Source organism: Pangasianodon hypophthalmus, chromosome 7 (genome assembly GCF_027358585.1).
Source record: "Pangasianodon hypophthalmus isolate fPanHyp1 chromosome 7, fPanHyp1.pri, whole genome shotgun sequence".
NCBI classification, from domain to species: domain Eukaryota; kingdom Metazoa; phylum Chordata; class Actinopteri; order Siluriformes; family Pangasiidae; genus Pangasianodon; species Pangasianodon hypophthalmus.
In genome coordinates, this window is record NC_069716.1 from 24,333,930 (window position 1) to 24,361,340 (window position 27,411).

General features: G+C 40.1%; 1 protein-coding gene across 1 annotated transcript in view; it reads left to right on the plus strand.

Moving 5' to 3' along the window:
• Window positions 1-27,411, plus strand: part of znrf1 (zinc and ring finger 1) — a 48,720-nt gene that overhangs the window by 19,197 nt on the left and 2,112 nt on the right. Inside the window, exons 2-3 of the mRNA XM_026946477.3 lie at window positions 17,075-17,170; window positions 26,050-26,155. Coding sequence (XP_026802278.1) covers window positions 17,075-17,170; window positions 26,050-26,155 — 202 coding nt within the window. The remainder of the gene's footprint in view (window positions 1-17,074; window positions 17,171-26,049; window positions 26,156-27,411) is intronic.

Here is a 27,411-nt window from a genome sequence, read left to right on the forward strand (position 1 = left end):
GAGCTGCTTGTCATTTCATTTGCATATGCTTTTGCAGCACTGGGTCAGTAGGTTCACCGGATTGACAAAAAAACAAATCTCAGAAAATCAACTCATCCAAGGGAGAGCTGCACAATATGTAGTTTATACATCATTACCGCAATATTGGCCTTGTTAGTACTAAGCATTACAGAAGCAGACTGCAACAAATGAGCCCGATAAACAATCTCTAAATATTTATACATCTGCATCCACATATTTACGCACACTTCAGAGTATTGTGTGCAGGCAGTTGCGTACTTGCACTTAATGTGAATGTGTTCACTAGGGGGTAGAGAAAGAAAAACTCAATGAAAGTCTTTGTGGAATGAATAAAGGGGAAAAAGTGGATCAATACTACTTACTTCCAGGTTCTAAATCACAGATACTGTGTTATTGGGTATTAAAGTCGACCAGGTGTGGAACAGTTTGGGTTTTTTCAGATTTTCTCCACCAGAAAAACAAAAACAAAATGAATTAAGCATAATCATGGATATCACACACACACACACACACACACATTTTATATGTATATATATATATGAGAGACAGAGAGAGAGAGAATATATACTAAGCCCCAGCCACTGTATGCTGTATCTGAAATATCTGAAATGGCCAAACTGTCAGCAGAAACGCTGGATTGAATTTTTATTTAAATATATTTAGTTATGCATGTCTGCATTGTGCAGATCTAATCTAATTTAATCAAATCCTTTTTAAGTTCCCTGTTCAGCCATTACAGCAGTCATCATGTTGTTATGGGTACAGTCACTTAATGCTGCCTATTAATGAAGCTTTTTATTGGACTTGGATTTATGGCATATAAACATGTAATGCCTCAAAAGTGTGATGCTCCATCATGAAACATCTCCACTGTTGACAATACAAAGAGAAGGTTAACAAATTAGTTACATCTTGAATCATTTCTTTGGGTTATTGACTATTGATCCGTACGCAAGCAGCAGTAGCACAGCTGTAACGAAGCCACTGTGGTTTTTACGCACTCGCACTTGTTCACTATTGATCACGTCTCATGGGTGTCTGTGTATCCTCTTGTGTGTGATTGGCCATTTGGTTTGTTTATGGAGCGTGGATTCTCTTAGACCGCTCCGGGGAGAGAGACGGATCAATGCGCTCGCTCTAATGACAGTGCGATAAAGCCGTGCTGATTTCCACTCTGACAGAATCCCATACAAGCAAGCTGTATGTTTATCTGTCTTTAGATCATGTGCATGTAAGCTGCGTCTTTGCATCCATTTAAATGCCTGCAAATGTTTGACATTTAGAAAATTTGTTTTCTAAATTGAATTGTTGCGTGATTCCATTAGACATTTGCCAATCACAATATTATAGTATTATTTATATTATACTATTATATTTTATTATTTTATATATTATTGTGGCTGCTTGGTCCCTGGTGGTATAGCGGCTAAGGATCCCATGCTCTAACCGCCACAGCCCAGGGTCCATTCCTGGGCAGGGACCCAACCCCAGCCACTGGGAGTGTACTCTCAGTGCTGGTCCCAAGGTGCGCCAGGAAGGGCATCTAGGGTAAAACCTGTGCCAAATCAAAAGTGTGGACCAGTGATCTGCTGTGGTGACCCCTAACGGGAGCAGTCGAAACAAAACAACAACAGCGTATTATTATGGCTGCTTTACAGTGTAGATGTTCCATATGAGAGAGAGTTTTTAAGAAACGTCTGGTCTCCCAAGACAGTTTATCCTCTTGAAAGGCAGCATAAGGACAGTTACATTCTCCTTACTGGAGAAAACATTCCCATGATTTTGTTTGCCAGATTAGAGTTGCCTCTGACTTATTGTTTTGATTTTTTTTTCTAACGGGCAGACCGGTCAAACATAAGTGGAAATGTTATGAATGTTGTACACCAGAGTCAATATAAACTGATGCTGCATTCATGGTGCCTTGTGAGTGGTAATTTGCAGGTTGTAATAATGTCATTTCCCACCTTGGCACGTTTGATGTGCAAAATGGGGAAGGAAAAAAAAAACATGAACGCCTCCATGAAGGCATGTCTTTTGTTTGCTCTGGCAGAGCATGTAAAGCTCATAGAAAGCTACTTTAACCGCACTTTCACAGTTACAGGCCTGAGTGGCTATTGGAACTGTTCTGCAGTAGTGAACTTTAAACATACTTAACTGTGAACTTTAAACATTTTGGACTAAAATGTGTTTGCACAGCAACAACAGAGGACAATAGCATGTAGCTTAGTAACAAGCTAGCCAGCTAACATTAGTGATTAATGTTGATAATTACCTTCTCAAAACAGCGATTAGTATGGTCAGTATTATAGATTTAACCAAGTACCTAGTCTGTATATTAACTGATCTAAAGCCAGTATAATATGCTATAAACTAATTTAAAAGTAGAGAAGGTGTACTTTACACTGTTCTCAGTGTGTGTGGCGATGTGGATTTGATGTCAGTCTGTAAACAGGGAAGGGACTAGTAGTTGAGAAGACCACCCCGAGTTGAAATTTCAAGTTTTCGGTGTTTTGTTACAGGTTGTAGATGGGGAAATACAAGATGCAACTTCGCCTCAAATGCAGCATGATATTTAATTTAGCTCACTTGAGCTGAGTGCACTGCTATCACGATCAGTTTTGTTAAATTAATCTACATTTGAGATCATAATTAATTGTGTAGCCCTATCATGATGTATGTGGTAAAAAAAAAATTTAATGTTTGCAAAAGTATGTATTAGAGATGGCACGGAGCCACTCTTTCTTTTCCGATACCGATACTGGAACCTGGAGTATTAGCCCATAACCGATACCCACCCATCTGATATTGTTTTCTTTAAAAACTACTAGGCTTTAAATTTTTTTCTTTTTCAGCTGAGGCACTTTGAGTGGAACAATTTGACTGTCTTTCCGCTGCCTTCAGAATGGGCTAATCACCCTCATGATGTGGATGAGCTGAATATCGTGATACATCGTGTAAATGATTATCAGCACATGTCTAGAGCCAGCCAAGGATCTGTGTATTTTGGAGAATGACAGAGCTGCAACGAACCAGTTTTCTTGTCACTCCTTATTTTTGTTATTGGTGATTTTTAGGGCCATGATGTAAATTCAGTAAGGCAGGTGAGTGCAATAAGTTGGACTGTTTCAGGAAATTGTTTAAAAGTGAACGTCAGATACGGGTAGGATCTCAGCTGAATTGAAATTGAACCAAACTAAATGAAATTGACCCGAGCCTCGGAGACAAGACTAAAGGTCAATAAGCTGGAGGCGACTGGAGGTGACGGGAGGGAAAAGTCGTGTGTGACAGCAGCAGGCCGTAGAGTCCCATCCGTGTAGCTGGAGAGGATTACGGATGAACACCTGATTGGTGTGTGTGTGTCTGTCTGTGTGTGTCTGTCTGTGTGTGTCTGTCTGTAGGGGTGTGGGTGGGTGTGATGAATGGCATGGACTGTGATGCCACTGTTTTTTTGGGTTGTTTTTTTTTTTTGGCAGATTTACAAACACAAGTCATTTTATATTGTTAGGTCTAAAGAAAGTGAAGGTCGTCTCTGCAAAATGATTTTTTTTTTTTTTTTTTTTTTTTTTTTTGTCATTTGCTGTGTTTATTTGAGAAATCAAGTTGAGGGTAGAATGCAGCTTCACTGTCAAAGTCATAGCAGTAAGTGCAACTTTTATATTCCCAATAGCCCTGAAGACTTTCCAGTGTCTGGAAAATTAAAGTTACAGATTTACCTCTGACTTTAACAGCACTGACACTGGAGACTCCTTCCATGAATTCCAAATAATCATCTAACCGTTCAGACTGTTATGCTGTGGAAATAAAATAGCTCATTTTGACCTGAACTTGCATGCTGACCCTTTTTTTTCAGTCATATTAGCATTGACTCTGATCTCTCCAGGACTAGGGGTTTGACTCTTCTGAATCAAACAGTAGCTGATAGAAACACACTTGCATTTTGTTTTTCACAGTCTGACTTAATATTTGTTTAAATTTGTGAAGCATTTAGATGGAAAGTTGAGATATGATGCTGAATCTGAGGACACACTGGGCCAAATACCAAATCTAAAATATCTGTTTCTTCATTTATTGGCCAGGGAGACTTTGTACCACTGTATAATTGATAGCAATTTTGCTTTGATGTGTGCTTTTTGGTGAAACTACAATCTCACAGATCTTTTGGATTGTGAAAGGAGTATTTCTTTGACCATTTCTCTGACCATTATCTGAACACTTCCGAGGCATGCTCTGTTATTGCCGATATTGTCTATTTTGACATAAAAAAGAGTTTGCCTGAAGAAAGCTGGGCATTTATAGAGATTTTATGGCGTATTACCACTTGGACAAAAAAGAAAACAGATGTAAAAGCTGTACTCCACACTTAGTCACTTTTTATTGTTGGTCTGGTCAACCAAATGTTCTCAGTAAATAAGCTTTAAATGAGGCCATCTGAGTTTTATATGCACAGCCATGAGTGTTCAGTAACTGTTGCTCACTTAATTTTGTGTAGTGGTGGACAACGTGGGAGAAGAAAAATAAATTTCACACGTAGATGTGTTTTGAATGCCGAGTGCTATTTTGTTGTACTTGTTCTCTGTTGTACTTGTTGTACCATGTCGTCTTGATTGGAGTGTAGTGATAACTTTTGTAATAATGTTGTTGGTCATTGGTCTTTGAAAAAGTGTGATTGTTATTATTATAGACATATATGTTGTTATTTAGGCAATCCTCAGTCAAATGAGTAAAGTGAAGTTTATATGAATAGTTTTCTTTTGATATAGAATGGCTTCGCTAACTTTTCTTCATCCCTGCATTCAGTGGTTTATTCATTGATGCTTTTACTCAGTGTTTTGGGTGTCAGACTCGAATTCTGCTTAGTCATCGTTCATTACTGCGTTCGTGTTCTGTGCGGTGTCCCACTGATCTACAGCTGTTCCTCCACGACACCTAAAGTGAGTCACAGGGATTAAGGACACACACTTTCCCAAAGCCCTCTAAACTCAGTGTCTCCTGTGTGACCTGCCTTGAGCTTATTAAGGTCCAGAGTTGGAAGCTCTGCTTCAAATGAGAAACACACAAAGGCTTGTATTACAGTTTTCAATAAGGACTTACCATTAACATGTGCATTAAATTCTAAACTAAATCCCAAAGGGAGCACGGTGGCTTAGTGGTTATCACTGTTGCCTCGCCCCACCAGGGTTGGGAGTTCGAATCCTGCCTCAGCCTTGTGTGCGTGGAGTTTGCATGTGCTTCGGGGATTTCCTCTGGGTACTCCATTTAACTCCTCCAGTTGTGGACAGATTGGCATTTGCAAGTACCTTATTGACATTTTCAACTACTTTCTGTTTTGAAAAGTTGGAAACGTTCTCAAGAAGAAAATGGCTGACTTGCTGACAGTTACTTACAAAGCTGATAGTTAATGAGAAGGAAATATTATGGCCATCCCAACTTAGTCCACTTTCCTGGATGACTACTACTTCATAACATTTTCCCACATTTGTTCTTTACCATTTATTTGATATCTGGAAATTATAGTTTGCATGATCTCCAACATACTACCTGGCATATTGTCTATATCTACTGTCTTACTTGGGTGTGTTTTTTTTAGTGCCACTTGCCTTGTGTAGGCAAAGTAGACAATGCCTTGGCCCTCAGCATTGTGTGAGACCTCCACATCATTGCCCTGCATCACCACAATGAGTAAATAATTTATGATATTCTTATAGGATATGTTGCTTGTATATTTTGGTTGCCAGTGCCACAGTTTGAGCTTGGTTTCCTAGAAATCTGATAGACGTACAAAGAGCAAAGCTGGAGTACCTCCTCCCGTTTCTAAACCAACAAACAATGTTGCTAGTGATGGACCCTCCAATGAAAGAAACATCAAGTTAGTCATCAGTTCTGTGTCATTATAGCTAATGAAAGATGCTCTATAAACCCACTGCTTGCCTGATGTGATTGTACTTGACAACTAGCTAGCTCTGCGGCTTTCCAATCTGTTAGTTTTTATCTTGTTTTTTTTTTTTCCCCAAAACTAGCACAATCTTTTAAAATGCTTATGGAAAGCACAATGTATCATCAAGCTGGGCTAGTGCTCAAGGTAGGTTCTGGCAGTGTAGTCTGAGCTGCTAATTTATTAGCCATAATACTTGGAGTTTGAATTATGTATATAATCATTGCATTGCCTCTTTTAGAGGAATGCACTTTCTTTTATTTTCAAGAGAAAAATGAACTGCTACTTAGATTGTATCATAAAATTAGTGGCAAAAGAACAGAATTTAATAAGTGTTAGAAACATTATTTTATAATACATGATGAAAGAATATGTTGGCACATATGTGTATTTCTATGTGTTTGTATGTTTTTATATTGCTGATGATGCTGTATAATTAGGCAATTATAATTAGGTTTTTTTTTTAAGGTTGCGTCTTTGGTAATTTAGAGTTAAACATTGTGTTGGTGGGTAAACTCTTGCATAGGGCTGCCTACAGTCTAGAGACGGCCCTGTGCTATAAACTTTACAACTCACAAATGGTGCTTGGCCCCCTTCATTACTATCTGCAGTTGTATTTCATTATTTGCGTCTTTTAGCTTGTCATATAACATCTTCCTGAACTTTTTTTTTCCCTGTAATCCAGTGAACATTTGACCACACAGACGCACAGAATGCACTTGAACATCTGACTTGTGCTAACAAGACTCGTCTTTCACAGAGCCTAAGTGGCTACACGCTGTACTGTGTACATTATTAAATATTAATACTGATATTTTCAGGTTGAATATGATCCAGCACTCTTATCCTGCTGACTGTGTCTGGTCAGTAGGAATCACACACGTGTGCATGGATAGTGTAAGAGGGTCATTGGAGGTCATTTACTAATGAGTTTATGTCTAATTAGCTGATTAGCTTGTGCGTGTTGCGTTAAGGCCTACCTACTGTTACTCAGTGATTTGCGTCACACACTTCAGAATCATGAGATTGTCTTCGCTGATAAGGGCATAAGGAATTCTCCTTTTGAACTTGTCCAGAATAAGAAAGCTTAGACAAACATCCTTTAATTTGCTTTCTAATTGGGACAGACTTTTTATATGAGAGTGTGCAAACGCTGCCCAAATCTTCCCCTTACTTAGCCAACCACCTCGAGAATGGATAGTATTTTGAAGTGGCCTCGACATCATGACTTAATGATTCTGGAAGTATATTATATTACAGATTATCTTCACAAATTATAGTGTGTAAGATGGGGCCTTTTGCGCTCTCTTTTTCTTTTTTCTCTGTCTCCCTTGTTGTTTTATCATCTTTGAGACAGAAAAAAATCTAATGTGCTAACCTGACATGATTTTCTGAGAGAACTTTAACACTACCTATCTGGCTAACATAAGCTAGCCTGACAGGAATTTTGAGGATTTTTAAGTCAATCTGCTCCTAATATTCCTAAACACTTTTGCTGGTTAACAGATCTGAACTAACCTCACAGGATTTCTGAGGGGATTTTTAAGTAATATTTGCAGTACCTGGCCAAGATAAGCTAGCTTTTGTCGAGTTTGTAGATGTATGAGTGCTGTGTAAAACAGAGACCTAATTAGCTAATAAAATCATGTTTTTTTTTTTCATTAACAATAGCCTGTTCAGTAACAAAAATGCAACTTTCCATATTTAGTAATTATCTTCTTTGTTTACAATCTTCACTGCTAACACTGGCTTATGTTAGCTCTGACAGGATTTCTGAGAGGATCTTTAAGCAATATTTGCAGTGGCTGGCTAAGATAAGCTAGCTTTAGTCAAGTTTGTAGATGTATGAGTGCTGTGTCATACAGACAACGTAATTAGCTAATAAAATCTTTTTTTATTATTATTATTAACAATAGCCTATTTAGTAACAAAATTGCAACCTTCCATATTTAGTATTTATCTCGTTTGTTTACAGTCTTCACTGCTAACACTGTTAGCTGCTCTGACAGGATTTCTGAGAGGATATTTTGTCATATTTGCAGCTGGCTGGGTAACATTAACTAACTTAAGTGGATATCTGAGAAAACTTTACATCTTTGAGCACAATCATGAAACTACTTTTGAGGTAGGAGTTTGTAAATGGGTAAGTGGGTGCAGACCTTCAGACAGATCCTTGTCTCTCTGTCTGTCCCGCTCTCATGCAACCTTCAACCCACATAAAGATTTTTTTTAATGTCCCCTCATGCATTTGATGTCTTTCTCTTTTTCTAGTGTTAATCTCTCATGTGCAACCTAAAATGTTAATCATTTACTGTCCTGCAACTGTCTTTCTTGTCTTTTCTACCATCTAGTATTGAGTATATCAATCTGTTTTTCTCTTAATGCACTCTTAGTCTACGTTTTTGAGATGATTGTGGGTTTGCCTGATATGATGTCTTGTAGTGGTTTAGTAAACAGCGAACATTAGTCAGCTAGCTTTTTTTTTTGTTTGGTTGGTTGGTTGGGGTTTTTTTTTGCACCTGTGATGCCACAAGCAACATTTAGAAAGTAGCGAGTTGTGATCACTACTTAAAAGTGCCATCGGTTTGATTCCACCATCATCCAACTAGTCAGGACAAGGAGGCATTTGTCTGTTTTAGCCTTGGCATGTGTTTTGGGCTGTGGCTTGAGAGGGAATGCTAAATGGAAGATCTACAGGGTGTCCCAAAAGATTCCACACATAGGGGACTATGTATTCCAGCACCACGTTGGTTGTGCCTTTGTCAGGGGATGTTCGCGGACATCCACTTCTCGGTTGGTCCGCAACACTTCCAGTCTTTTTGAATTCGTTAATAAGTTTGGCAGCAGTGTCGTGTGTGATGTGCTTGCCATGTTTCCTGTTAAAGTCCATTGCAACTTTGCGACAGCTTCCTGATCCAGCCATGAGAATGATCTCAATACGCTCTTCTTTTGTCAAAGGAATTCTTAAAGGCTATCTGAAAAAAAAATAGTATAAACTAAGTATGAAAAATTTTGCAGTTGTTTATAGATTCCACCAAAATCACTGACTTTACCTGTAATAATTAGAAAATCCTTATTTTTTCCCCAAAAAAGAAGAGGCCACAGACCAGCCAATTATTATTTTTTTTTTTTACTGGCTCATGCATCCAATAATTGCAAATTTGTAAGGTTAAAGTTATATGAACTTGATGATGAAGCATGAAATTAACCTTTACTGGAAGTGAAATCATTTTTCATGTTCCTGTGTCCTTTACCCTTCAAGTGAATTGGGTTTATATAACCTTTATCACTTATGAATATTTGTTTCCCTTCAGGAATTTCATCCCTTACTCATATCACCCTCCACTTGTTACTTCAGTCTGTTGCTCTTGTTTTGCATGTTTTTCTCATGCAACCTTCATCTGAATGTATATTTCTCATCCATCGAGTGTCTTTCTCACTTTCTGGTGCTCCTGAGGTCTTTCTTGCACTTTTCTAACCTTCATTCCTTGTTTATTAGTCTCCCCTTCTTCTTGTGTCACTGTATGTCAGTTGTCTGTCTCTTTCTCTCTCTCTCTCTCTCTCTCTCTCTCTATCATCTCTTTACATCTTTGTCTTGCAGTATGTCTCTATCTCTGTCTGTCTTACTCTCTGTTTCATGAATTATCTGTCTTTTGTTAATTTCCTGTTATGTATTTGATGTATTTCTTTCCTAGTACTAATACACTCTGTCTCTTGTTGCGTCCTTAAGGAGCCGCTGAAAATAGCAGCCGGGGGAAAGTGGGTCACTCGTTGGGGAGGAGCGGGAGATGGGAGTGTGTGTGTCTCAGAAACAGGCCGGAGGTTTGAGGGGTGAAGGAGGGCAGCGTTGAGATTTTATCTCTCTCAAGGCTTTTCGGCCAACTTAACACTCAACTCAACAAGTTACTAACATGCATATTTATTAATCTGCTCTCCCAAAGGCCATTTCTCCATCCGGAGCTTTTACAGACTGTGATAAAATAATATTATTGATCTAGCACCATTCCCTCACTTAAAGACAAAATGAAATAATGAATACGAACTGTCCCATGTGTGGCCCAAAGACATGCAGTATAATAGAGAAATTGAGCACAAAATTTTTCCTGTTTGACAAAATTGGGTTTAATTTGGTGTGAGGCCAGTCTGTGTCACTGCCATTTTTTTAATCCCCTAATGTTAATCAAGCTTATAATTTTCGAAATGGTAACAATTCCATACCACTCCATACCAACTCCATACAACTCCAACCAGTGAGTAATTTATCCATAAATATTTACATTTCTTAGTAATTATGAGTATATTACTGTACAATGAAATAAGTAGAATGTTTTTCAGCTATGTCTTGTAGTATAAATGTCACATTTTACAATTTAATATGTTCAGTTTGACAAAAATAATAACCCTTTTGGAGCTGGGACTAAAACTACAATAAGAAAAAATGACTGTAGCCAAAATGTTCGACTCATTTTGTTTTAAGACACAAATTCTTTTATGAAAATATACACTCCTGGCTTCATACACTTGCTTCAACATAGGAATAATACGAATAGGAAGTAATCTACTTGGAATCTACTTGAGGTACCAGTATTCAAACACTGAACTCACTATTCAAATATTTATGCGTAGCGTCTACGTGAAGTCAGTGAGAAATTGTAAAAGAAAAGTGGCATCTAGCAATATTGTGTTATGTGTGCTATGCAAGTTAACAGTGTGCAGGGGTTTTTACACTCATGGTGGGAGCGCGTGTAAGATGTTCTTGGGACAAAAAAGACACTGCTGTCATGTGAAGCGTTCTTTCTGTGGTTTCATTCATCTACACTGACAATCAGATTATTATAAACGTGCATTGCCACTGAAGGTTCGTTAATCTAATCAGATTTGGACACCAAAGTGTGTGCTGTTACAGTAGGGCTACAGGCTGAAATATTTGCTGTGCATTTAATATTTCTGTTCATTATTTCTTTATATTACGTGTGTCAAATACCATCACGTGCACTACTGCTGACGTACGGTGGAAAAATCATACATGCCACAATCATGAAATATTTTTCCCCTTCTCCTAGCGGTAAACTGAATATCCGCGCATGAACTTTTACAAAGTTTTAGCTCTCAAGCAGTTCCTTGTAAATTTGGGAGGCGGGGTCTGAGAGTGGAGTGAGACTGACTGAACAACATAGCTGCCTGCATAACAATACAGTATTCAGATATATGCTGAAGTTTTGTTCGTGATTATAGATTACAGTAAGATTTATTGTGTCCTAAACCACGTATAGACATGTATTTATGGAAAAGATTTTGGGTCTACATTTGATTTCTTGGTGAAGTATACCTTTAACTTTACTAACCCTAAAGCTTAAACTTAGCTTCAGTAAACAAAAGGGCATCTTTAGAGCACGAGCACACACACACACACACACACACACACACACAAACACACACACACACTCTCTCTCTTTTCTTAAAGAGGATAAGCCAAAGGGTCTCCTCAAGGTCAGACCTGATATGTATTCATATCATTATGAGGATATTTGTTCATTATAAAAGCCTGAAGTCAACACACACACACACACACACACACACACACACACACACACAGGTATTGTACTCCAAATCCATTGTTCACAATCCCATATGGTGTTTAGGCTGAAACCAATGAGATTAAAGCATCTCAGAACTGCTTAGTCATGCTGAGTGAAGTGTCTGTGTGTGTGTCTTTCTGTCTGTGTGTGTGTGTCTTTCCGTCTGTCTTTGTATGTGTGTGTGTGTGTGTGTGTGTCTTTCTGTCTGTCTGTGTGTGTGCCTGTCTGTCTGTGTGTCTGTGTGAGTGAAAGAAGGAGAGAGAGATAGAGAGAGAGAGAGAATAACGCTGTCATTTCACTGAAGTCTCATTAAATGAACAGGGTTGTGGGATTGCCTTCTGCATGCAGGACATGTGGGATGCTTCAGATTTGTTTAAAAAATAATGACCCTTAAAAGACAGCTGTCATTATACTGGGGCAAACAACAATTTCAAGGCAAAATATACTGCGTTCTTTTGTGTGGACCGGTAAATTAGAGTGTGTCTGATAATATTATGTGGTATATTATGTTATCACTGTGAGATTATCACTATGTGTTTTTTTTGTTTTTTTTTTTTGGTGCTTTGTCAATTCACACTTTGCGTTGAGGGTTGAACCTTCCTTTTCCTTTTTCCTGTCACTCTTCTTCCATCTCTCCCTCGTTTCCTCTGTTTCTCGTCCTCTCTCAGTCTCGCTTAAAACGTTCCCAAAAGTGTTGTGTACCTCGGCAGCCTCCTCCCAAATGAAATAGAAAATTGAAATGTCTGTGATAAGTGTTGTACATCATTTTTTATGGTAATGGTATTCATATGTACGGCTATTGAGCGACTGTCCTAATGGCAGTGTTGTTTACTGAGTAGTGTGTGTGTGTGTGTGTGTGTGTGTGTGTGTGTGTGTGTGTGCGCCAGTCAGAGGGTCAGTGTGTCCCTTAGCGTGGGTCAGTGGGCAATATGAGTGCCACTAGGCATGTCTGGATGTATGTCTGTGGGTGACATAGCCATGTGTGTGTATGTGTGTGTGTGTGTGTGTGTGTGTGTGTGGTGCAGAGCGGTGCAGTGCAGGCTGGCACAGTTAGAGTACGTGTGTGAATGACTCTGTAACACATTTTCCCTCCAGCTCTGTCGCTGATGCCATGCTAGTGCTGATTGTGTGTGTGTGTGTGTGTGTGTGTGTGTGTGTGTGTGTGTGTTGGTTTTTCCACGCTTTATTCAGGGCTAGCAGACCCATGTCACTGAGCTAGGCAGGTTGTAGTCTACACTGAATGAACAAAATGTGTGACAAATATACAATCACATATACAATTTTTTTTTTCTTAACTCATTACAGTTCACAACAATATCATGATGTATTGAAAAGATTTTTTTTAAAGTTACCATTTAAAATAATTATCTTTCACAAACAATCAAAATCTGTGGTTGCTTTCTGGTAAGTTGAACGGATTTCTTGGGTACACTGGGAATAATTTGCGATGACATGGACTTGAGCAGAATTTAAAACTAAAGTGGGCGGGGCTATTTTAGGTAATCTGTGTAAGCTTCACCCTGAGATCACTAATCCCTCCCACAGAGTTTTTATTAAACCTAAGACTTTACTATTCAACACTCATCAAGTCTGAGCAACCTTGTAAGACAAATCATTCTAATATTTTTAATGTTATATTTATTATGTTATATTCGCTGGCACTATTAAAGTAATAAAGTCCGGATTTGATGGTTAATGACAATGCAGACTGGTCAGAAACACTGCTGTAATTCTGATGAATTCTGTTCTCTTTATTTGAAGTGATTTATACCACAGCACTGTTGAATTCAAGATTCTGATTGGTCAGAATGTGTTGTTTAGTTTTCTATAAAAGCTCTGGCAATTACAGGTTTACATTATCGTTTCTGTAGTAACTTACACAGGTACTTGTATGGTGAACACAAAAACTTTGTTATACAGCAATTAAAAAAAACGAATAATTGTTGATATGGAGAAGGTTTCTGTAAGGAGATGTTTATTTCTCAGTGTCAGTGGAAAATGACATTATAAAACTTACAGACATGTTGTTATTGGAAAATAATAAACTTTGGGGTGGTAACAGGATCAGGCCACATCACACCATCCTGTTGTTGATTTATATTCTTATAACAGCAAGCCCCCAAGTGTTTTATGCCTCCATCAATAAGTAGTGGATGCATTATGTATTCAAGTTTACCTCATGTCAGTCAGAGATTCGCATTAGTGCAGTATCTCAAGAACGAGTACTTGAATGTTTGTAGGATTTATATGGAGTTCTCACTGTAACCAGCAAATGAATTGATCCAAACAGGGTCAAGGTCACAGCAAGGTCAAATGTCTGAAATAGTTTTTCTTCAATAGCTTCCTTCCTGTTTGAAGTATATTTTAAGGCTAGACTAGACTTGTTGGTGAGAATTGTAATCTTCTGGTGAAAGTGTCCATTAAGCTTGAAATCTTTCTCTCAGACACACACCAATGAGTTTATGTGAATAAACACATTTGACGTGTGATTGAGTCACTTATTAGCAGTTATACAGACTTATTATAATAAGTAGTTATAGATAGATACATAACACTTTATAAAGCATGAGTATACGACTTCATAATGTCAGGTTACTTATGAATACAGTAATAGGCAAGAAAACTTAAAATTAACAGATATTATATCAGAGCTTGTTATTAGAGTGCATTATAACAATACTGTCTACGATCTTCTTAACATGTATTATAATGCATTTTGTAATGTAACAGTATGAAGTATACAGTGTAAAGTGTACAACTGAGAGTGTTGATACAGGCGTATGCCACACATTATAAGGTGTCATGTAGTCTATTTAACAGATTATACATGTGTTTGTAATGCATTATGAGCACAGGGTTCTGTAAAGCATAAGGAGTGCAGGAAAATCGGGGTTGAAATCTTGATATAATTCCTGTACAAGACGCTTAACTGTAGAGTAAAATGAGCCGTTCTCACCACGTCTTTATCTGAACCTTCTCTACATCTCAATGACTTTTTAATCGAGATTTTTTTACTCTCTTGACTGATGCAATGTGAATAAGCAGCGTTCCTTGAGCGCTCCCAGTAGTGTGTGAGCGATGCACTGAGGCTGAATTAAAAAGCTTTTATTTGTGTCAGTAAGCTAAAAGCTTTCCCAGCATGTGGGTTTCAGGACAGACTGTGGGGACGGAGCGTGGTGGTACGGCACTGTGCACGACGTCTTTTTTTCCTCCCAAATTTCTCTGAAAGAACAAGAGTGCATTTATTGGAATCATTAAGTCCATGTGATACTGCGAATATTGTGAAGAGGAACTCTCAGGAAGTTAAAAATAAACTGGAGAACCTGCAATGTGTCATAGCTAAAGATTGTCCTGCATTAATATACGACCAAAATTAATTGTTTCAGCTACTGTATAATGAACACACAATATGTCACGCAGGCGTTCCTGACTTCCTGACCGACTGCTGAGTGACAGAGTGTTGATGGGTTTGATGTTCCAGGTGACTGTCATATCAGCGTGTTGCAGGCTCGCTGTGCTGCTGGAACAAAACCAGAGTTGACACATTTGAACACCTGTTGCGCAGTTGACACACTTAATCTACTCAAGTACGTCACTCCTGCTCCTGTCAGTGAGATGAGACGTTTAAAACAGACACGTTAACCTAGTTCAGCAGTTAATGTGTCGTAAGGGAAGATGAAAATCTTGGTATTAACTGCAATTCCAAGTAATTTGTGAGAATTCCTTGAAACAGGGGCGTTGTTGCAGATTGTCCTTTTACGACAAACCTGATGTCAGTTTTGTGCTTTCGGATTCGATTGCCTGTGCAGACTGAGAGAAGGTTGGGTGTGATTATTGGCTGTGTTATTGACTGTGAGCTCAGTGCCGTCCTGTTAAAGTAATGAAACGATCCTCAAAGGAGCAGCTTGGCTAGAAATGAAATGTACAGGCTCCGGAGTGGTGCAACAGAAAAGCATTCACTCTATTGTCAGGAGTTTGAATTTTGACAATGCCACAGCCAGGAGTCCAAGAGAGCGCAGTTGACCCTGCTCTCTGGGTGGGAGGGATGGCATTACTCTCTCCCCTATCAATCAGTGCGTGGGCATCTGTGAGCTCATGGATGTGGAAGTTAGCACTTGTTCAGCTGTCCTGTGACGCAGCACGAGCAGCAGCTCGAAAAGATGTGACTACTGGCTTTTTCCGGAGGAAGCACATGTTAGCCTTCACAGCCCCTATATGGTAGCTGTCCTGTGATACAGTGAGCTAGTGGGTGGCAATTTGACAAATGACCAAATTGAGGGAAAAATGAAGAAAAAATAATAATTAAAAAAGATAGAAATGAAAAGTACACCATTTTCCAAATGTAGACCATGGAACGATGGGTTAATGCTGTTAATAATTAAGGGAAGCTTGTAGACTCACAGTGCAAACTGCATAACTAAATCACACACTCGCATCAAAATGTGTCGGGTTGTACGTTTATATTTATACATTTATATGTATAGCACATTTAACAATGGACATTGGCACAAAGTAGCTTCACAGAAATAGAGAAATTCCTGATATAAATTTTAAATTTATAAATTTATCCCTAATGAGCAACCAGAGGCGACGGTGGCAAGGAAGAACTCCCTGAGACGACATGAGAAACAAACCAGACTCAAAAGGGAACCCATCCTCATCTGGGTGATACTAGGTAGTGCGATTATAAATAATTCCCGTCTATAACTGTGTGTAACCAGGAAATTCATTATAGTTTTAACATGAAACCTATTTTGTTGAAGTTATCAACTGTTCACTGATGGAGACTTGAGTGCAGAACTGTTCGTGGCAATGGAAGTCCTAAAGCTGTCATTGCGATTGCAGTCCAAAGCCATCTTCATGGTTTCTGAGTGCTACCATCCACAGTAATCTCATGTATCCTTAGGCTGTCCATATGGGGCCATCCTCAGCAGCAGCAAGGATTTTAATATACTTGTTCTTGTTCTGATACTGTATCATAAAATGGACAAAAATGAAGTTGCATTGCTAAAAACATCAGAGCAGCCATGATTAAGCAAAAATCACTTTGTGCAAAATGTATCACTCCACAAAAGCATCAGTCTCAGGTAGAGGGTGGATTGACTGCTCTAAATTGCCCCAAGTTGTGAATGAGTGTGTGAATTTGTTTGTGGATAGTGCCATGCGATGGAATTGAGGTCTGATCCAAGGTGTATGGATCCATGGATCCAATTCATGGCCTCACACCCTGGACTGGCTCCGGGATAGATTACAGATGAGTGAATAAAACTGTTTATGTATTACTGTTTATGCTTTCCTTGTTTGTTAGCATAATTAGCCGTGATGCCAGTATAAACTGAAAACACAATTATGCCCTGGCTAAAGTGGAAAATTGTGTGCATGTGTTACTTTAACATGGACATAGATTCCAAAAAAATGTCACTAAAAACAGTCTTTAAACACAGCGGGACCAGAGTTTGATTTCTGATTGGCTGTGCAGTTTGATTGACAGCATACCCTGTCTAGCAATCAGCTCTTACACGCTCCTGTCTGTGTCTTTCAGGCTTCAAGTGTCCTGTTTGCTCCAAGTCAGTGGCGTCCAATGAAATGGAGGTTCACTTCATCATGTGTCTCAGTAAGCCCCGCCTCTCCTACAACGGTAAGTCACACCTCTCAGTGCACCCCACGTCCTGTACGCTTTCCACTTGCCACCACTCTGCTCATCCATCTTTCTATTTCAGTCCTCTGTTAATGATGTCTCTTTTTCCGTCTCTTACGTGACTCATTGATAAGCTCCTGTGTCTGTAAACTCTGAATGACCCCCAGTCATCCCCTCCGTCCCTGTCTCTCTGTTTCTCTCTCTTTATTTCATTCTCTTCATTTCCCTTGGGCATGTGATTTAAAAATAGCAGATTACGATGATTGTCTAATATTTTACTATGCTATATTACATAAGATTTTGCTAGTTCTGTTTACGGTTTGATTTGTAGAAATCTTGTTTGATTAACAGAATTATAGGATTGTCTTTTCCAAAAAGGACTGTTATGCTTCTTCCAATTTGTCCAAAGGAAACAACCTTAGAAGACAGCTGTGCTTATGCCACCTTCTGAATGGGATAATTTGGTCATAATGGAAACATAAACGTTTCCTAAAAATAAGCCTACACTGGCAGCCTTCTCTACACATGGCCATGACAATATATTAAACCCCTGTTTATAACATTGCGCTGAATTATCCTGATCAGGTATGGCCAAATGAAAGATACATTATCTATCCAAAACGTCAAGAAGTCACTGTCCAGCGTTTGGGCTATGAACTGTCCTCGCGTCACACGTAAAAGGTATTCAAGTCTGTCAGATGTCTTTATTTTCAGTCAAAATGTTTAATGTTTAAATGTTACTTACAGCAGAGGAGTTTACCTACATGACAGCTTTGTTTTGCTTGGTTTCATCAGTTTTTCCACACAGTCTTCTATGCACGGTTATTAATTAAAAATTAGTAGATTAGTAAAAATCATTCTACCATCGTTCTGCGTAGTATGTGTATAGTGCAGGAGGTGGCGAGATTCAAAACGAGTAATGTGTTGTGTGAAAAGCGTTACATGTAAACATACACTGATCAGCCATAACATTAAAACCACCTTTTAATATTGTGTAGGTCCCCCTGGTGCTTTAGCAGCAGGTCCTTTAAGTCCTGTAAGTTGCAAGGTGGGGGCTACATGGATCAAACTTGTTTGTTCAGCACATCCTACAGACGCTCTATCGGACTGAGATCTGGGGAATTTGGAGCCCAAGTCAACACCTTGAACTCTTTATGTTCCTCAAACCATTCCAGTGTGGTAGGGTGCATTGTCTTGCTGAAAGAGGCCACTGCCATTAAGAATACCGTTGCCATGAAGGGGTGTACTTGGTCTGCAACAGTGTTTAGGTAGGTGGTACGTGTAACATCCACATGAATGGTAGGACCCAAGGTTTCCCAGCAGAACGTTGCCCAGAGCATCAAACTGCTTCCGCCGGCTTGCCTTCTTCCCATAGTGCATCCTGGTGCCATCTCTTCCCCAGGTAAGTTATGCACATGCACCCATCCATCTGTCCACATGATGTAAAAGAAAGTGTGATTCAGCAGACCAGACCACCTTCTTCCATTACCCCATGGTCAAGTTCTGATGCTCATGTGCACATTGTAGGCGCTTTTGGCGGTGGACAGGGGTCAGCATGGGCAGTCTGAAAGGTCTGCAGCTACACAGCCCCATATGCAGCAAGCTGCGATGCACTGTGTGTTCTGACACCTTTCTGTCATAGCCAGCTTTAACTTTTTTTTAGCAATTTGTACTACAGAAGCTCTTCTGTGGGATCGGACCAGACGGGCTGGTCCTCGCCCCCATGCACATCAGTGAGCCCATGCACCTGTCGCCGGTTCACTGGGTGTCCTTCCTTGGACCACGTTTGGTAGGTACTAACCACTGCATACCGGGAATACCCCACAAGACCTGCCATTCTGGAGATGCTCTGACCCAGTCGTCTAGCCATCACAATTTGGCCCTTGTCGAAGTTGCTCAGATCCTTACGCTTGCCCATTTTTCCTGCTTCCAACACATCAACTTTGAGAACTTGACTTGCTGACTGGTATATCCCACCCCTTGACAGGTGCCATTGTAATGAGATAATCAGTGTTATTCACCTCACCTGTCAGTAGTTTTAATGTTATGACTGATCGGTGTATATGCTACATAAAATCTGTAGTTTTGCAAAAAACAATCTCTGCTGATACAGTGTATACTTATTATTAACACTTCCCTATTTCTGTTTCAGTCTCTTTTTCTTCTTCCTCTTTCTGTGCTCCCTCTTCCCGTTCCTCACTCTCTCTCTCCATCTAATACTTTCTCTGATGTTTGTGGTGCAGAATGGTGTGGTATAAAAACCCTATTGTGGTTTTTAAAAAATCTGCAAAAGTTTTTTTCCCTCTACATTGATTTTGTTGCCAGTAACCTCATTTCTGAATTAGCTGCATATTGACTGATATGCATTACATTATGTGTATATTGGCTGGACAGAGGCAGAGCCTGAAAGCAAGCATGCCAAGAAATTGTTTGGGGTCAGATGGGACCACAGGCAATGGATTTCAGGTTGAGGATGTTTGTGAATCACATTAATTCGTGTAAGCTTTAGTTATAGATATTGTTCAGGGACAGATTACTGACCAGAACTACTGGGCACTGGGGTCCTGGCCACTTCACCGTCACACACGACACTATGCATAGCACGAGCCACTTGATGTAAAAATCACAGAACCTGAAATAAATTCTGAAATGTTATTGGTGTGTGGTTTTGAATTTTAACCAATGAGCTGTCAGCTTGGTTGACTTAATTGGAGCTAGATAAGCAGATATGGGAACTATGGATAACTGTAAACCCACAATAAGTGTGTCAATAGTTTAAAAAATGAAAGACAAGCCCACATGGGTCAGATTTAAAAAAAACAACCTCCAAACTAAAATGGTGCTGAACATGGCTCAGCATGTGGCCACTGCTGGATATTGAGTCTGAGTGTGTTCAAGAGCTGGACTTTGTCGAGCTGGTCAATGAGTTTGTGCGGTGAAAAGCAAGGAAGAAGCCAATTGAGATAAGACTGCCCTCTGTGCATCACCAAGACAAGTCAAATACTCATTAAGGATGTGAAATATAATAATGTATGTGTTTTCTTTTTCATGTGTTAGGTTGCAGGCGGGCTTTATTCGTCTATGGCCTGTATTTTTAACAGTGCCTGAATATAAACAAGTAAAAAAGAAAGAAAAAGGCAAGTCAGGTGAATGTATAGCTTTCTTCAAAAAGTAGGCTCAAGTGTGATCCAGGTGGAACATTGTGCACCAGTGATGGATCAGCAGAGAGCAGGCTACATATTCAGCACATAGTTTAGGAAATGAACAAGGTGAAGATCCACCTGAGAATGGTACAGCTCATGCTAGTAAGCTCGGCTCAGTACGGCTAAATCTGACGACCCTCTTCATTTATTGTGTGATACGCGAGGTACGATACTCTCAAGCTTTAGACGGATGGTTATTATTTTTGGCAGCGTTTTCTGCTCTTGAGATAAAGTCAGTACCATTTAGAACACTGGGCAAGGACAGCTGTCCTGAAAGGACAAATCACACTGCTCACATCTTAGGGAAGGCGTTGAAAAAACGTGGCAGACTGAGTGTAGCGCTTCCAGGATTCACTTTCAGTTAAACTGTTTTTAAAACACCATATTGTGATAGTATTGTGATAAAATGTTAGACAGTTATCATGATATGAGCATTTACTATCAGCCCATGACTAATTGTGAGGATACTGTGCTGTTTTTGGACACCAGTCCATAGAAAATCCCCTTAAAGTCATGATTTTGTGTATCTGTGTGTATCTATGTGTATTTGAGTGTATCTGTGTGTGTCTGTGTGTCTAACACCCCAGGCTTTATTGATGATGTTGATGGAATGAAGCAAGTCTTAACATGCTGTGTATCTGAGGCCTCTGCTCTGTTTCAGTCAGCTCTTATACACACACACACACACACACACACACACACACACACACACACACACACACACACACACTCCAGTAAATTCACAAATGCCCTACATTTGTACATCTATTTACAATAAGTAGAGACACACGCCAGTAAATTCTCACTTCTTCTTTTATGCTGCTGAGGAAAGCAAGAAGTTTAAATAGAAATAAAGAAATAAAAGTTAAACAGAGCGGTGAGACCCTGCGACGTTCATTAACATCACACAGCTCTTACAACGCAGCGCTAACCAGGCACACTGTCGATTTGATCAGTTCTACTCTAGGTTTGAGACGACGCTGATGAAATGTCCTGATATCACAGAATGACGGAGGTGAAGTGAAGTCTGTTTTTTTTTTTTTTAGGTATCAGGGTGTTTCTCACCTAAACCACTCCTACTGACAACTGATTAAACATGGTGTGGCTTTGTGTGTTTAGCTTCCTCATGACGGAGGATCACTATATAAAATAAATTTGGTGTTTATATAAACACACGTGTAGTCAAGTGTTCTACAGCTGTTGCAGTGGTTACGTCTTAACGGCTCATTTTGTTCTCGTCGCTTTAAATTAAAACGAGTGCAAGCACTGAGACCCGTGCCCATATAAATCATTTCTTTCTACATAAACAGTTTTTTTTCCATTTAATTCCACATTAGTGACATCAGTAGTGAAGCATATATAGGCCTAGCCTAAACTCTTATTTCTGCTTGTTGTCATGGTTACAAAGTAGGAGGGATGTTTATTTAAAATGAATTTACAACTGATTACATTTGTGAACTACAGTAGATGAGTCCAAACTCTCCATGACTCTCTCTCTCTCGTAATCAATATATGTCTGTCTGTCTGTCTGTCTCTCTGTCTCCCTCTCTCCGTTTCCTTTATTGAACTTTCTCCCTCCTGTCTCTTTCTGTCTGTCCCCTCTCTGTCTCTTTCGTTCTCTCTCTTTCTCTATCTGTCTCTGTCTTTATCTTTCTCTCTATCTGTTTGCCTATTACTGTTTCTCCCCATATCTCTTTCTCTTTCTATCTCACTCTCTCTGTGTGTCTGTACTCACTTCTCTGTCTGTCTCAATCTGTCTTTCTCTCTCTTATACTCTCCTTTTCATATACTTTCTCCCCATGTGTCTCTGTCTGTCTGTCTGTATCTCTCGCTCTGTCTCTCTCTCTCCTTTTCTTGCACTCGTTTCTCTCTTTCTGTCTCTCTCTCCATCTGTTTCTCTCTCCCCCTGTTTACCCTCCCTCTTTCTCTCTCTCTCTCCTTCGCTTCCTCTCCCTCTTTCTCTCTCTCTCTCCTTCGCTTCCTCTCCCTCTTTCTCTCTCTCTCTTTCTCTCTCTGCTTCTAGTTTCTCTTCTCACTCTAGTAGCTAAATGTAAATTATGTTTTTAAGAGATATCGTGCACTGGTCAGCTTACCTGGGCTTTTCAGAACACACACACACACACACACAGGGGCTCAGTTTGTGAGTGAATCAAACACTCCTGGGATTAATAATGTAACAAAAATGATCACTCTTGTAAAACTGTTGTAGCTGCACTCGACGTATCAGGAGTGTGTGACATCAAACCAACAGCGTATGTAAACACATGCAACTTCTGAGCAGGAGGAACTCCATCAGGATAGGACTGCTGCTTTCCAGTCAGTTCTTCATTACACACTTCCTGATTCACATTCACATCCAGGAAAGGAAATGACTGAAAGGACTGAAAAACACACACACACACACTATCTATCTATCTGTCTACAGCCTGATACACAGCTAAGTCACAGGCTTCAAGATGATAGCAAGCTCAAGCCAGTGTGTGCATCACCTCTTCACTTCTCTGTGTGTGAGATGAAACCATAGTTATAGGTTTTTCCTTCATTTTTGTGCACAAAACGCTGTTAAAGTGGAATTCCATATTGGATTAGTATATAGGAGGAGGAATTTTCTGGAGCCAATCAACCTGAATTGTTCCTTTACTTACTAATTTGCATAAATTTGAGAAAATCTCATTTCGGATGATTGGTGTCTGGCCGCTGCTCATCTACACAGGAAATAACTGACTTCCTCTAGCTTTGTTGCTTGCTCATGTGAACTGTAGTTGTCTTTCTAACAGTGTGTACCTCTCTCACTCTCCATCTGTCTCCTGTCCCTTTCAGCTCAACTGCCCTTACATCTCTCACTAATGCCTTTTGTTTTGTGGACTTTAGTCACTAAAACAGCACTTCATGACCAAAAATGCTTTATAAAAACACTTTCCATGGCCACATATATCTGAAAAACATTTTAGTTGAAGTGATAGAGGAAATGGAGCTACATAAAAACACTGATATTTATCGTCCCGTGATTGGCCCCGGATTGGCACATGATCCACTGTCACTTTTGTAGGTATTGTTTTCTTATTAAAAGGGCATTTTCAGATGCATATATATTTCTCTGGTTATTAATCCCTATTGGCCTGTACCTCTCCTGCCATCTATCTATCTATCTATCTATCTATCTATCTTTCCAACAATGTATGTATAACTTGCTCATTATCTTCCCCCACTTTACCCTAAAGTGCCTTACATTAACCCCCACCCCCCGTTTCTCTCTCTCTCTCTCTTTTTCTCAGTGGTGTAACTGAATACTAATTCATTATTTGATTTGCACAGATAATACATCCTAAATGAATACAGATCAATCAGTAGGCAGAGTATTTTATTTATTTTTTTTTTAGGAAGCTTGCCAGAAAGCTTCAGAATAAGCATGTGCATCAGGATCCTGCAGGACGAAACTAAACAAGTTTTTACTTTAATGTGGAGCTTAGAGAATAGATTGCTGAAACTCATGGGGAAGGTTGCCAGGTTTCAGGAAATTCCCACCACAACTCAAAAGCCACACAAAAAGGCATGAAACTAGCCAGACACTGGAAAAGGTAGACGCATTGTTCTTCCTTTTCTCAGTCTTTTCAGGGACACAAGTTAGCAGTGGTGTATATTTCTGATTTGCAGTATGTGGACATTGTAATGGAACCTGGAAACGCTGATCACAGAACAAATACCAAGTTCATTAACATTATATGAACAGGATGTGTACTATTCGGTTTTAGCCCGACCTAAGCACTGCTTACTGAGCTCCAAAATAAAACCATATTTCTACCATATTTTTGTACAAACCAAAAGACTGTGCGTTCATACAGTATATTGAGCCGCTGCTCAGTCGTAAAACTTGTACATTCATTCTGAAGTAAATCCAGTAAAATATTATTAGATAGCTGTTGTTGTCAACTGTAGCCTAAGTAAGAGTTTGTTAGTTTGGGAAAGGGATTGTTGTTTTGAAGCATAGGTAGCTTTCTTACTCAGTCACATTAGACAGGAGAAACTTCAACAGGACGTCAGGTTGCAGAGTTGAATATGGTTATGTTCTGCAAATTGCTATTTGTTATAATTTGTGAAAGAAACTGTCTTCTGTTTCCTATTGTTTTTAGGGCATAGTGATAAGGTTAACATAAACAAAATCAGGTATAGACCACACACGTCTGGTTTTAAACTGAAAAAGATATGAATATTTTGAGCATTAAACGGATACAGATAATGGTATTGTGTTCCACCCCTATTATCTGTCTGTCCATCTGTCCATCCATCTGTCTGTCTGTCTATATTTGCCTTAATCCTTTACCTTAAGAGCTCTCTCATTCACGTACATTCTCTCTCTCTCTCTCTCTCTCTCTGTCTTCTGTCTGTCCTCCTTTACTTTGAGTGCTCTCTCCCTCTCTCTCCTTCTCTGTCTCTCTCCCTGCCCCATACCTCTCTCTCTCTCTCTCACCCCGTATCTATCTTTCTCACCCTCCATCTTTGTCCCATAACCTCAAATGCCCTCTCTCTCTCTTTCTTTCTTTCTCTTTAATAAAGTGTGTAAAGACGGCATACTGTACCACTGACCTCAGAAGTAAGAACAGTACAGATGAGATTCTGCCAATTTTAGGAAATTGTGTGTATGTGTTTGCGCGCGTGTGTGTGTGTGTGTGTGTGTAACATTTCAGAAGGCTGTGCTGATAGCATTTACTGTTAGCTAGTGACTTAACTTCCAAATATAGAATTCCTCTAGGCTGCATTAGCTGTTAGCCTAATTCTAACCTGGTCTGTCAATAGTTACACACACACACACATATATATATATATACACACACACACACACACACACACACACACACACATACACACACACACAAAAAGCCACACAGGTGTTTCCAAGGGAAGTGGTGAGTCCTTATAAAGAGAATGTGTGGTATGTGGTGTGGGTCGTTGTTCTTGTATGTTTCCTGGCTTTGCAAAAACATGTTTACCAGTAGTGATGGAGACAGCGTCTGGTGGGTGTGTGGGTGTGTGTGTGTGTGTGTGTGGGTGTGTGTGTGTGTGTGCACGCCTGTCCTCAGATATCAGCTTAGAGCAAAAGAACTGCAGGTTTCGACATGCGTCTGAGGACAAGTACTCGTTCTCTTCACCACACGGGGGTCTATGAAGATACAGGATTGTTCTCCACACTGCCTCCTGCTGTCAGCACAGTCTCAGTTCAGCTCTCACATACACCCACACACTGCGATTCAGCCGATAATAGTGATCATGATGAAATTAACTGATCATGACGTGTGTAATTAAAGCGCAGAGGGTGGCATGGTAACCTTCTGCTAACCTTTTTCCGCTGGTCACTGTGTATACGGTCAGCTGTGTTTGGTTTCATTTGGAAAAAGGCCTGAGGGATGCGGGCATGTGACATTGATCTAATTTGGCCTTTTGCAGTAATGTACATGACTCTTTATCACAGATTGCAGCCTGCAGGAATTTATTCAGGGGTTTCTCTCTGATCTGTCAGGACTAGGTGAAGAATAATTCTGTATCTTAAACAGACACATTTGGTAGACTGTTAATAAACTGACAAGGTTACAGAACAACCGCTCATCTGATCTCCCAACCTAAATGTAACTAAAAGAGGTGTGTGTGTGTGTGTGTGTGTGTGTGTGTGTGTGTGTGTAGATGACGTGCTGGCAAGAGACGCAGGAGAGTGTGTGATCTGTCTGGAGGAGCTGCAACAGGGAGACACCATTGCCAGACTGCCGTGCCTCTGCATCTATCACAAAAGGTAAACATAAGCATGAAATACTAATCCCTGTACTTTTTCTCCTCTCCAGTTGTGTGAACTTTTTTTCCAGATAACATATTCATTCTTGTGTAGTGCTACTTCTATCTAGCCACATTTACCTCAGCTACAGTTACTGACTGTAGCGCCATGTTGTCTGCTCCTCCTCACCCTCACCCTCAGTCAGTAGAAGGGGATTACTATAGGATCATGACTGGCCAGATGATATTACAGTACTGACTCTGACCCTGGTGGTGGCTTCTTACCAAAAATCTCCATCAAGTAATCTCCAAGACCTACCTGGAAGGTCGGTCATATCAAGTGACATGGAGGGGATCCACATCTGCTCCCCGCAGACTCTCCACTGGTGTCCCACAAATCTCAGTACTTGGTCCTCTCCTGTTCTCCCTCTATACTCGATCTCTTGGTGCGGTCATATCCTCGCATGGGTTTTCATACCACTGCTATGTGGATGACACTCAACTCATCTTCTCCTTCCCTCCCTCAGACACTCATGTTTCCGCTCAGATCTCAGCATGTCTGGCAGACATCTCATCTTGGATGACAGCTCATCAGCTGAAACTCATTCCCAGCAAAACTGAACATCCCAGGTGATTCATCCCCATGTCAGGATCTTGCGATCTCCCGGAACAACTCTGTGATCTCACCTCCAGTTACTGCGTGCTTGGGGTAACCATGGACGGTCAACTGTCCTTTTCCTCTCACGTTCCTAATCTGACACACTCATGCCGATTTCTCCTTTATAACATCAGAAGGATTCATCCAGGTGCTTGTTCAGTCCCTTGTCATTTCAAGACTGGACTACTGCAACTCGCTTCTGGCAGGTCTGCCTCTGAGTGCCACTGACCTCTGCAACTGATCCAAAATGCAGCTGGACAACTGGTTTTCAACCTTCCTAAGTTCTCCCACACCACCCCATTGCTACGCTCCCTCCACTGGCTTCCTGTAGCTGCCTGCATCAGATTTAAACCACCAATGATTACCTACAAAGCCAACAGACCAGCACCCACTTACCTCAAAGCACTTATCACATCCCACACTGCACCATGCCCCCTCCGATCCTCTAGCACTGCTCGACTGGTCCCACCATCTCTCAGGATACAAGGAAGGCATGCATCAAGACACTTCTCTGTTCCGGCACCTAGGTGGTGGAATGAACTTCCCCTAGATGTCCAAACAGTTGAGTCACTGGCAGTCTTCAGATGACGTCTAAAGACCTACCTCTTCCTAAAGTACTT